The following is a 12,859-nucleotide window of genomic DNA, read 5'->3' on the forward strand; positions in this document are numbered from 1 at the left end:
CATGGAGCAGACGGAGCCCGCATACAGCACATGTTAACTACAGATAAAGAAACTCTTTAAAGGACCACTAAAGACCCCCATCCCCACTCCACGTGAGTCCGATACTGTTCATCCCACGCATTTAGGACCCTGCCCTGATGGAAGCTGATGCAGGTCAAAAAGCAGAGACCAAATTGCTGCAAAATCGCTGGCCCTGCCCCTCAGTCTGAATCAACCAATCAGCACTGAGTGTTCCTACCCATGCAGCCTGCTTCCTGTCAGTCCCTGCTTGTGTAGATAGAGAAGCACCCCCTTCCTCACATGGGAGCCGGCTGCAGGGAATGCTGGATGTATTTAGTTATTTCCCATGTACGCCTGAGCATTATTTTCCATAGTGCCTTTTCTCTCTTATCCTAGAATTTGCTAAAACCTCTGAATGTGTCTTTAGATGCCAGTCTTCCCTTTATGTATGAAGCCGCTGGCAACTCAGGTCTTTGTGCTATGTGAACCTAAAGCATAGCGAGGGATGGCAGAGCTTGGCGTGGTCCTATTGCCAGCTGGCGTTTCTCTCTGCATGCAAGCTTTGCAAAATGTACCCGTTGTTTTATTCCTTGCACCCAGACTCGGTTGAGGCAGATACTTAATGGACGGAAGCAGTATTGGGGCATATAACTGAGAGTGTAGCCTGTGACGTTATTGGGAGCCTGTGTCTTGCTGTATACACAGATCTCTGCTTCCTAGTGGATCAATGGGATATTCCATTCCTATAGATATTGGTTATACCCCCTCAGAATGGTTCCCTCCGCTAGGTGTCCGGCTGATGCTGTATAAAACTGCTTGGCCTGAAACGCTTTCTATAGACCTACCCGCCCAACAGGGCGCTGTGCTTGGTGGTTTGCGGGTCACATGGTGACATCAGTTGTGTTCTCTGTTCCGTAGATTGTATGGGATGAGCAGAAACAGCGCTGGATTAACCTGGACGAGCCGGAGGGAGAGGAAGTGAGTAGACTGTGGATCTGTGTTGCTGTGCTGGTAGATGTGGTGCCTCCTCGTCACTTGCTGATGGGGAAAGAGGACAGAGCGCATCTAGCTGCATTTGTTCTGAGGGTCCTGTGCTAACTCCTGGCTGCTTCCTCTCACTCGTATTTTCCTGTTTTCCCAGAACAAGGTCCTACCTCCTCCTCCATCGGGAATGCCCAAGAGACCGCAGACCTTACCTCCTGGCCCAGGCGGAATGAGTGCTCCCCCCAATCCTTCTGTCAACATGTTCTCCATAAGAGCAGGTAAGTGTCTGACGACTGCGGGCTAAAGCAGCACATCCACTAGCAGACCGAAAAACGACTGCATGATGACGACATTGTAATCGTGCAGTCGTTTCACAGTCTGTGCTGTGCCACGATTAATCGTTCAGTGTAGGCACCCTCCATCATCTGTGAACATGTCCAATGTGTCGTTATCGACCGATTGACCATCATGTTCACCCGATGATTGATGTTGGAAATGACCAGTGGGTGCTCGCATCGCCGGTCATTTCTGAGTGCACGATTACTGAGCGATTGCACGATTACGACGTCGTAATCATGCAATCGCTCCGTATTATCGGCATGTGGATGTGCGCCTTAAGGCTCCCTGACTGCATTACTGGGGCTTATTGTCCAGTTTCATTAGATTAAATGATTGGCAGCTGAATATTTGTCACAGTAGACAGATTTTTTTTTTGTTACATGGCCACAATCCTGTAATGCCGGGCTTCTCATCTATAGTCCTCCGGTACCCCCAACAGGTCATGTTTTGCGGATATCGTTAATCATGCACAAGTGAGTTCATCTATGTTGCTGGGTCAGTAATTATCCCACCTGCTCCCACAGACACACGTCCTCAATCCATGACCTATTGGGGGCACTTGATGGTTGTGTTTGGGAACTGCTGGTGTAACGAGATAGTTGTTGCTCTCTTTACATTGTTTTACTTGCCAAATAATCTAAATAATTATCATACCGGCTTTTATCTATGACGGGCCAAGAGAACAACACGGTGCTTGTGATAGTTTGTGTACAACCTTCCGTTGTGTCTAGCGATGCGTCCCTGCCGATACGTGTTCCTGAACATGTTTGTCACCCTCTTGCAGGAGGCCCGAGAGTTCGCTATGTGGATGTGTTGAACCCTGGTGGCAGCAAGACTACGAACTCTGTGCCACCACCTGCCGATCTCTTTGCTCCCTTGGCCCCAATGTCGATCCCTACAAATCTCTTTGTTCCTAACTCAGGTGCGTAATGCTGCCGTGCTGTGCTGAGCTTTCTAAGCATTATCTGCCTAAGTAGTCTGCAGTCACTTGTAGGGCAGTGATTTCCAACCTTTTTCAACTCCTGGCACACTAAACAAGAACTTAAAATTAGCCACAATAAGTCACACATCAGTGTTTTTTTTTTTTTTTTAAATCTAACAACACATTGTTTTTGCTCTGTGGGGGTCAATCTCATTGGCCCCTATCTGTCGGTAGCAGGGAAAGGAGCTCAGTCGTCCCTGTCCCTCAGCGGTGGGAGTTGCTGCAGCCTCAGTCACTCACTGCAGAGCATTGGCACTGTGTTGGGAGGGCTGGACGGCAACGCGCCATGTGTGCGAGACCTGTGATGTCACACTGCCGCCTTTCCATAGGACACCCACTGTGACGCATCTGAGCCACACGGAAGAGCCCAGCACTGCATCGGTTTATTCACGTTACTGTTTCAGCATCAACTTAAATAACTGATTTCATTTGTCGTCTCAGAAAAGCCATAATAACTATGGACAGTAGATGGCAGTAGTACTCTATATAAAATGTGAGCTTTAGGTGCTGTTTATGTAGTTACTACTATAGATATAGCAGCACAAAAGGCCGTACATAACCGATTTCATTCTGCTTCTAAGTGGTTTTATATCATTTATATTCCGGTTTTCTGTTTATGTGAAAACATTTCTCCCATTCTGAGCCTTAACATAGGTTCACAGACACAATCTAATAATAGTGATGCTATAGAAATCCTCGCACACAGGGGACAGTGGATTGTCACACACACAATCTAATAATAGTGATGCTATATAAATCCTCGCACACAGGGGACAGTGGATTGTCACACACACACACAATCTAATAATAGTGATGCTATATAACTCCTCGCACACAGGGGCCAGTGGATTGTCACACACACACACAATCTAATAATAGTGATGCTATATAACTCCTCGCACACAGGGGACACAATCTAATAATAGTGATGCTATATAAATCCTCGCACACAGGGGCCAGTGGATTGTCTCACACACACACAATCTAATAATAGTGATCCTATATAACTCCTCGCACACAGGGGCCAGTGGATTTTCACACACACACAATCTAATAATAGTGATCCTATATAAATCCTCGCACACAGGGGACACAATCTAATAATAGTGATGCTATATAACTCCTCGCACACAGGGGACACAATCTAATAATAGTGATCCTATATAAATCCTCGCACACGGGACACAATCTAATAATAGTGATCCTATATAACTCCTCGCACACAGGGGCCAGTGGATTGTCACACACACACGCACAATCTAATAATAGTGTTCCTATATAACTCCTCGCACACAGGGGCCAGTGGATTGTCACACACACACAATCTAATAATAGTGATCCTATATAACTCCTCGCACACAGGGGCCAGTGGATTGTCACACACACACACAATCTAATAATAGTGATCCTATATAACTCCTCGCACACAGGGGCCAGTGGATTGTCACACACACACACAATCTAATAATAGTGATGCTATATAACTCCTCGCACACAGGGGCCAGTGGATTGTCACACACACACAATCTAATAATAGTGATCCTATATAACTCCTCGCACACAGGGGCCAGTGGATTGTCACACACACACACAATCTAATAATAGTGATGCTATATAACTCCTCGCACACAGGGGACACAATCTAATAATAGTGATGCTATATAACTCCTCGCACACAGGGGCCAGTGGATTGTCACACACACACAATCTAATAATAGTGATGCTATATAAATCCTCGCACACGGGACACAATCTAATAATAGTGATCCTATATAACTCCTCGCACACAGGGGCCAGTGGATTGTCACACACACACAATCTAATAATAGTGATCCTATATAAATCCTCGCACACAGGGGACACAATCTAATAATAGTGATGCTATATAACTCCTCGCACACAGGGGCCAGTGGATTGTCACACACACACAATCTAATAATAGTGATCCTATATAACTCCTCGCACACAGGGGCCAGTGGATTGTCACACACACACAATCTAATAATAGTGATCCTATATAAATCCTCGCACACAGGGGACACAATCTAATAATAGTGATGCTATATAACTCCTCGCACACAGGGGACACAATCTAATAATAGTGATGCTATATAACTCCTCGCACACAGGGGACACAATCTAATAATAGTGATGCTATATAACTCCTCGCACACAGGGGACACAATCTAATAATAGTGATGCTATATAACTCCTCGCACACAGGGGCCAGTGGATTGTCACACACACACAATCTAATAATAGTGATGCTATATAAATCCTCGCACACGGGACACTATCTAATAATAGTGATCCTGTATAAATCCTCGCACACAGGGGACACAATCTAATAATAGTGATGCTATATAACTCCTCGCACACGGGACACAATCTAATAATAGTGATGCTATATAACTCCTCGCACACAGGGGCCAGTGGATTGTCACACACACACAATCTAATAATAGTGATGCTATATAAATCCTCGCACACGGGACACAATCTAATAATAGTGATGCTATATAACTCCTCGCACACAGGGGCCAGTGGATTGTCACACACACACAATCTAATAATAGTGATCCTATATAACTCCTCGCACACAGGGGCCAGTGGATTGTCACACACACACAATCTAATAATAGTGATCCTATATAACTCCTCGCACACAGGGGCCAGTGGATTGTCACACACACACAATCTAATAATAGTGATCCTATATAACTCCTCGCACACAGGTGCCAGTGGATTGTCACACACACACAATCTAATAATAGTGATCCTATATAAATCCTCGCACACAGGGGACACAATCTAATAATAGTGATGCTATATAACTCCTCGCACACAGGGGACACAATCTAATAATAGTGATCCTATATAAATCCTCGCACACGGGACACAATCTAATAATAGTGATCCTATGTAACTCCTCGCACACAGGGGCCAGTGGATTGTCACACACACACAATCTAATAATAGTGATCCTATATAAATCCTCGCACACAGGGGACACAATCTAATAATAGTGATGCTATATAACTCCTCGCACACAGGGGCAAGTGGATTGTCATACACACACAATCTAATAATAGTGATCCTATATAACTCCTCGCACACAGGGGCCAGTGGATTGTCACACACACACAATCTAATAATAGTGATCCTATATAACTCCTCGCACACAGGGGACACAATCTAATAATAGTGATGCTATATAACTCCTCGCACACAGGGGCCAGTGGATTGTCACACACACACAATCTAATAATAGTGATCCTATATAAATCCTCGCACACAGGGGCCTGGAATTGTTACACACAAGATAGACAAAATTGCAATCGCACAACAAAAGCAGAACATTCAGCATATATGTAGACTAAGTGAATCCTCTTTAAAATATAAATCCTGGGGCTTCCCCTCTTCTCAGTTAGAGAAATAGTATAAATTATATATGTAGTTTCAATCCAATATAATGGTCTCTAATTTTCCTGACCGAGTATAATACTTCAATATTATTTGCAGTCTATGTAGAGATCAGTTCGGTATGAATGTAACTTTCCTCGTACAATACGGTGTACTGTGCATTATGTGATTATTTTCTGTTAATATTTGTTATACTAGCCAATAAAGGGACCCGGAACCTGCAGCGATCACCTCAGCTGCTCCACTCCTGTCCCGTTATACTTACCACCTCTTCTCAGTGGCGTGCACATACGTGCTCCCGCGCCCTCTGGATAAACTAAATGCAGGAACGAGATAGAAACAAGCAGATGGCACTCGGAGACTGGCAACCGTATCAAACAGTGTGTATTACAACCAATACATGACCCAACGTTTCGGGACCCGCACGTCCCTTAATCAAACGTTGGGTCATGTATTGGTTGTCATACACACTGTTTGATACGGTTGCCAGTCTCCGAGTGCTGCTGCTTGTTTGTATTATATATCGGTCCAGTGGGCACACCCTGCACCCATGTTTAATACTTACCTCTCTGGAGTCCTGTGTCGGCATTGCAATAGTAGCGCAAATCACCGGGAATATGGCGTTACTGCCATTTTCCCGGATATTCGCACATGCGCAGTAGATGGTATCCCCGGTACCAAGGCGCGGTCGCCATGTTACCGGAGACGTGTACAGCACCGCAGAGAGGAGGGGGCGCCACGGTGTAATCTGCAGACGGACCCCCTCCTCTGTGACACTATCCCTGCTGTCGCCCCTGACTGTGTAGTAAATGATGTCATTTTCTGTGTTGCATGTTGTAACGTAAGGACAGATACATCCCTGCTGAGTCTTATAATGATCTCGTTCCTTACAGTCCCAGAGGAGGAGCAGCCGCCTGTAGCTTCTCAGGCAGAGATGGCGCAGCCTGCGGACCAGCCCGGCCTGGATAACAGCGCACAGCACCAGGTTAGATGGTGACGTCGCCCATCACTAAGAGCTTCAGGCCTGTTCTTTTCAGGCTCGCTTTACGCCACCGCCAGGTCTAGGCACCAGATCCTCTGCGTAGATTACAAACCCCTTCATGATGTGACTGCTAGCTCTTGGGCATTAGTAGCTGCTAAATGCCTGCTGGGTTCATGTGGGTTCAGTCTGTTCATGTGTAACCTGCTCCATCTTCCAATCCACAGATCAGGCTTCACCACTGGCCCTTTTTTCCCTATTATTATTTTTATGTTAATAAGGCGTCTGTTTATTTGGAAGCTTCTTTACTAATGTTTGCGAGTCTCCCATGCACACAGCCGGAGGCAGACGATCTGCTGATTTCTGAATTATCTTGTTACTTCTCTAAGGACCAATTATATCACTCAGGCGGAGTTCCCAAGGGTTGGATGGGTTACATAGGGGTCCAGCTCTGTAATAACTTTCTGCTGAGCCACATGGGGAAGGGACCCGTCACAATCGTGTGTGTTTTGTTTTCTAGAACCTAAATGCCGCACCTGGGTCTGATTTCCTGGCTTCCAATCAGGACGATTATCCATCTGGAGAGGTAACGCTGTTTGCCAGTGCGCAGTCTGTCATCGCTAACCGCACCCATGTAACTCAGCGAATCATTTCCGTGTCACTGACGAGTGTTTCACTGAGAGATCACTAAATGCAGGGAGCGTAAATGCTGTGTGTAAGCTTCCTGTGTGGTCCGAGCCATGTTCCGGCTCCTGGGCAGCTCTAACCTAATCTTACTAGCAAGGCTGCTGCTGTGCATTAGTGACAGTGGTATACAATCGGGAAGCTGGCTGCCTTAATACCAGCCGGCTTCCCGACTGTCATATCCTGGCGAAGGATGAAATGCCGGGCGTCTACATGTAGACGCCTGACATTTCCCCGAGGCCGGGAGACCGGCATCCCGATCGAAGGGATGCAGGGCGCCGCGAGCGGACAGCCGGGGGGGACTTAGGGTTAGGCATCCCCCCGGGAGGGTTAGGGTTAGGCTAGGGGGAGGGAGGGTTAGGGTTAGGCACCCCCCGGGGGGGACAGGTTTAGGCAGCGGGGAAGGGGGTGGTTAGGGTTAGGCACTTGGGGGAGAGGTTAGGGTTAGGCACCCCTAAGGAGGGTTAGGGGGTTAGGTTAGTATATACTTACCTATCCACGATCGGGATTTCCAGCGCTGTCGGGCTTCCGCTGCCGGGAACTCTGCTGTTTCATACCGATTCCGTGACAGTGCCCCCTCCACTCCCCAGTGTCACAGAATTAGCCCCCTATACCTGTAATCTGTACAAGCCGTTTTATATGCAGCCATATACATACATTTCCATGTCCCCGAATAGCTGTGGCACCTGGGTAGTTACGGCCTCCTGGCACGCTGAGAGCTCTGCATCTGGTCTCCCCAGTCTCTGTTTAAATTTGTTCCTCTTTAAGTTTACAAAAAAGCAAAACTACAGAACTGACCGATTTAATCTCCCCTGTTGGCCATTAAGCCACATTTGATTGGGCATTGTCTTGTCTGGCGTTGCGCTATTTGGCACCATGCATCGCCATTCTCTGCTTCCACGTCATGATTTTTCTTTGGTTATTTTTGCTGTAATCTAATTTAAGCCTTGAGGAATGCAGTGACATGCATGATCATTTATCGTTTGTGTTTTTATTTTGTGTGTGTGGTTTTTGTGTGTTGTTTTTATAGCTATCTCGATCTAGCTCTCTGAGTTCCTTATCGCGTGAAGTAAGCCAGCATTTTAATCAGGTACAGCTGGCAGTCGTATTTTCATTTTGAACTGCTTTATAACAATTTTGCACTTCTTTGGGCATGGGGGTTTTTTTTGTGCCACTAATTGTGCTTGCCTAATACCTTCCCCATTTCCTAACCCTGTGAAGGCGTACGGAAACACGTTACGCGCACTGGGCTGTGTATTTATCACCCTGGATAGTGGCGTATACAGCTTTTGTACATCTGTCTATAAAGGTTTCTGGCCCCAGATCGTGGAGCGGTGCTTGGAATGTAATGGGGGCAGGAGGCAGCAAACTAAACCTCAAAGACAACGTATAGGAATCGGCATATGAACTACAACCAGGAATATGCCGGTTTTGGGCACATTGTGTTGGCGTAATGATAGAATGGCAGAAGCTGTCCTTGTGGTCAGATGGTGGCGGCAGCGACCATTGTGTGTCCGAGATGATGTCACCGCCTGGTTCATTGTCTTTTGCTTCCCCTGTGGCGCATGTCGCGCTTGCTAGCGGCCTTTCACACAGTGCAGTGATGTCATGAAGACCCCGTAACGCTATATCTGAGGGGTCGGGTTCCCTTTCTTCTGATGGGACAATATCTATGATTCCGTCCCTGTGTTTGGCATCCTATACATATTTGTCATCCTTTGGGCTTAATTAAAGGCATTGTTTTGTGTATCGCAGCTTTGGAGCATCCTCGTTCTGCCCCTAGGTATAGCTCCATAATGTGCCCCTTAATTGCAGCTGCGCTCTCACTTTCCTTGTGCCAGGAAGGGCGCCCAGCAACCCTTTTATACAATTCGGTAACTTGGGCGCAGGCAAGCTGTGGCACTCCAGCTGCTGTGGACCTACACAATCCAGTATGCCCTGCCACAGTTTTGCTGATTCGACATGCTGGGATGTGTAGTTCCACAGCAGCTGGTGTTCCACAGGTTGCCTACCCCGTGATGACTGTGTGTAAGGAAGCCGTGTTCGGAGCTATTGCGATTGGCAGTTTAGTGCAATTATCTGCCTATGCGCACATCTCTGCGACTGCGCCACCCTCAGCCCTCCATACGCTAGCAACAGTACGTACACTTACCCAACACTGCGTGCAAGAGAGACAACTGAAAATAACATATATACAGCTCAGAATAGGGCACAACTCTGGCTGTACACCCATGATACGCCTGAGAAACGGTTCTCGTCGGTGCGTAAAACCCAGTAACGCCCGTTTAATGAATGAAGAGAAACAACTGAGATCTGTCTGACTCAGAATCGCCCGTAGATGCGCAGAGATATAGATGTTCACGACGGGGCGCAGTCTGATAAAACTTGCTAAATGCTGCTGCATTGGAATGTGAGGCGATTCCATATCAGGCCCCTTATTGGTGCAATCCAGGGAGGGGCGTCGCCATGATATATCATGCTATAGACAGGAGGAGACAGATGTCAGTCAGCTGTACCTCATTGCCTATTGGACGAGCTGGGATGCATGGGGCAGGATCACGGGGGTGGTGTCATGGAGTTTTCCTCCTTGTTTTGTGTTCTGGAGTATTCAGCACTTGTCCTGTCTCTCATAGGAACCAGTTGCACAATAGCTTTCTGTACATTAGTATATATATATAAAGCAGATGACTGTGCTATGTCACTGGACCGCTGGGATGGGACACGCATACAGTGTTCTCGCACACGTCTTCAGCCTTCATCCCCAGAAACCTGACTAATCCATTAACACAGCACCGTATGCATGCCTAAGCCTGCGTGTAGCCCCTCACCCTGTGCATGGAGAGTGTGTAATCCTGGATGGTGGTCTGCGACTCTTTCCCTCACAGGCTTCTCCAGCACCGTCTGTTTCCTTTGCTGTCATTGCGCTGCGGAAGTGATTTGCCTACAGAGCCGTCAGATTGCAGAACCGCACCCCTGTCCCCATTCCAGTTATTTCCTTGTAAAATATTGTGCCCAAAAAAGAAATGAACGGACGCAACCCACCTTCTGAGGTGCCATTGTCCGATGCATGGACTCGTCTAGTGTGCCCCTGTTTGGTACCGCCACGAGTAACTACTGCTAGCTTATAGCTCTGTCCACAAATCCCTTCAGCAGCAGAGCGGGTTAGGTGGCGGAGAGCTGACGCCATCTGTGTTTTTTGCAGGCACTCGCCCCCGGACCCCCCTCGGGAGCCGTTACATTTTACAACCCTTCCAATTTTGCACAGGTAAGTAAAACCTCGGTGGGGAATTTCCATTAAACTTGGGGAAAGGAAGAATTCATTACATGGCGGAACTACCAAATATTAGAGAATGGGTCCTCTCTGTACACTAGGTACCTTTTTGTTATGTTACTGGTTAAATTCATTAGGCAGGCTGGCTGAGCCCGTAATGTGGCTGCCTGTATTGTGTACAGGTGGCAGAAGTAATAGTGTTTTATTGCATATATAATAATTAAGTATACTTCCCTATTCTTCAGGTATGGGGTGACTTTAAAAAACTGAACGTCTGTAAAAAAATCCCTTGTTACAAAGTTACATCAGGCTGTTGCGATGCCTCCATGGCTAAACCATTTCTCGTTTACAATGTCTCTCTCTCCTGCAACAGCCATCTTCAGCAGCGCGGACAGGGCGCCTCGGACAGCGAAAATACCCATCTTTGAAGTAACGATTTGACCCCTGCTCCAAAACATTTCATATTGTCCCTTCGGTGACTGAGAACTGGGACTGAGAATCTGCTACTTGTGACTATTTATATTTCCAATGCTGAAACAGTAACTACGGTCCCTGCATTGTTCCGCGGAGGATGTGGTTTGGACGTTGAGTCCCCTGGTGACTGGAGCGCTCCGATGCCTAATTGCGGGCGGTTTTTTGTTTTTTTTTCCCTCATTTAGTGAGTACTACAACGAGTGGGACAATGGAGAGAGCAATTTTTGCCATGTTGTGGCCTTTTCCCTCCTTTTTGTATTAAGTTACACAGTCCCAAAAGCGGACGGACGAGCTTTCCACCCACGGCATGTATGGCGTTCGGCGGTATCCGTACGCACTAAATTTTGGATTGGTGTATTAAAGAAAAAAAAAAAAATGATATATGGATATATATTGCTACACAAATGAGACTGACTGACTGCATTTCTCTATTTTCTCGGACATCCCCTCAAGAAATAATATATTAAGTTATAACGGTGACTAATCCGGAAGATTTTTTATCCTCTAGTATGTATGTAGTTTATCGTCTTGTAAACTTGAAACCTGTATAGTCTCTCTAATCTTTTGTACAATAGCTTAATCTGTTGGGTCTTAAAGGTCTGCCCCATAGTCCGGTCTGTGTTGTGGACCCTGACGACAAAAATAGACTATAATATTCTTCTTTCTTGATCATTGTAATTTTTTTTTTTTTTTTTTAAGTGCAATATAATTAACTGCTTTCTCTCATGCTATTGGCTAATTCTAATTAAAACAGAGATGGCTGGTAAAATAGATGAGAGGATCCATCGGCTTTTTAGAATCGGTATCATCATGCTGTATTTGTTCTACGTTTCTGCCCCAACCGAGTCTGTCTATGTCTATTGAGATGGCGATCGCTGCTTCTACAGGACTTACCCCCCACAGGGCGACCCTGGGGCTGGACAAACTTGAAAAGGATTTTAAATGTTTTAAAAATTTATTTAAATAAAATAATGCAAAAAAGAAGCTTAGATTGGAAGAGCGTGAAGAGCGGTCTCTGCACGCGTACGGTGTGATTGTTGTGGGAGCTATGGCGGCTGTTCTCAGCGGTACATTGAGCGAGTGTCACGTTCTTTGGGTTATATGAGAAGTGTTATTTTACAGGCTGCGGTGCGTAACTTTTTAGAGTGTGTGGACTTCTAGCCATGTCATTAGTAAAGGTTTAACGCTACGGAATCGCTGGCGTCTTGCTCTGAAGTTGTCTTTTATTTCGTTGAAACTTATTGCTGAATGTTGAAAGTGGATTCACGTTTATAGTCTTTCACATCCTAGCCTCACAGATTCACACACAGGCCCTGATTCAGAGCCGGTCGCACATCAGGGCGTTTTTTTTTTTTTTCATGGAGTGGCATCCTGGCTGCTCACATTGCTGTGGGTTGCCACCCACAGCTAATGCGAGCGGCCAGGAAGATGGTCGCGATGGTCAAGATGGGCTTGCGACGAGACCCTTGTGGTAGGGTCTCCTGGCCGCAAGCCCTAGAGAGCTTTCGGCTCTAACAGAGCCGAAAGCTCTCCCACTGACATCACTTGTGATGTGATGTCAGTGGGGCTGCCCCCAGACGATAGGCGTTCTCATGGGAACGCCTCCGTCTGGGCAGCCACCCCACACCCCCCCGCCCCCCCCCGGCCCGCGTACCAAAGGGGGCGTGCTGTCACTCAACATCGACAGCACGCCCCCTTTGGTGCGAGACCTGGAGCGACGGAT

General features: G+C 46.7%; 1 protein-coding gene across 4 annotated transcripts in view; it reads left to right on the top strand.

Moving 5' to 3' along the window:
- Positions 1–12,346, top strand: part of SEC16A (SEC16 homolog A, endoplasmic reticulum export factor) — a 54,357-nt gene extending 42,011 nt beyond the window's left edge. For 3 of the 4 annotated variants that reach the window (XM_088458777.1, XM_088458780.1, XM_088458778.1), the window contains 8 exons: positions 919–978; positions 1,142–1,262; positions 2,108–2,245; positions 6,622–6,713; positions 7,228–7,293; positions 8,422–8,481; positions 10,594–10,656; positions 11,036–12,346. In XM_088458777.1, coding sequence (XP_088314903.1) covers positions 919–978; positions 1,142–1,262; positions 2,108–2,245; positions 6,622–6,713; positions 7,228–7,293; positions 8,422–8,481; positions 10,594–10,656; positions 11,036–11,095 — 660 coding nt within the window. In that variant the 3' untranslated portion in view covers positions 11,096–12,346. The remainder of the gene's footprint in view (positions 1–918; positions 979–1,141; positions 1,263–2,107; positions 2,246–6,621; positions 6,714–7,227; positions 7,294–8,421; positions 8,482–10,593; positions 10,657–11,035) is intronic. The other variant, XM_088458779.1, reaches the window with a different exon arrangement.
- Positions 12,347–12,859: the final 513 nt, after the last annotated feature.

The sequence above is a fragment of the Taudactylus pleione genome, unplaced genomic scaffold (assembly GCF_031769625.1).
Source record: "Taudactylus pleione unplaced genomic scaffold, aTauple2 ptg000850l, whole genome shotgun sequence".
In the NCBI taxonomy this organism is placed as follows: Eukaryota; Metazoa; Chordata; class Amphibia; order Anura; family Myobatrachidae; genus Taudactylus; species Taudactylus pleione.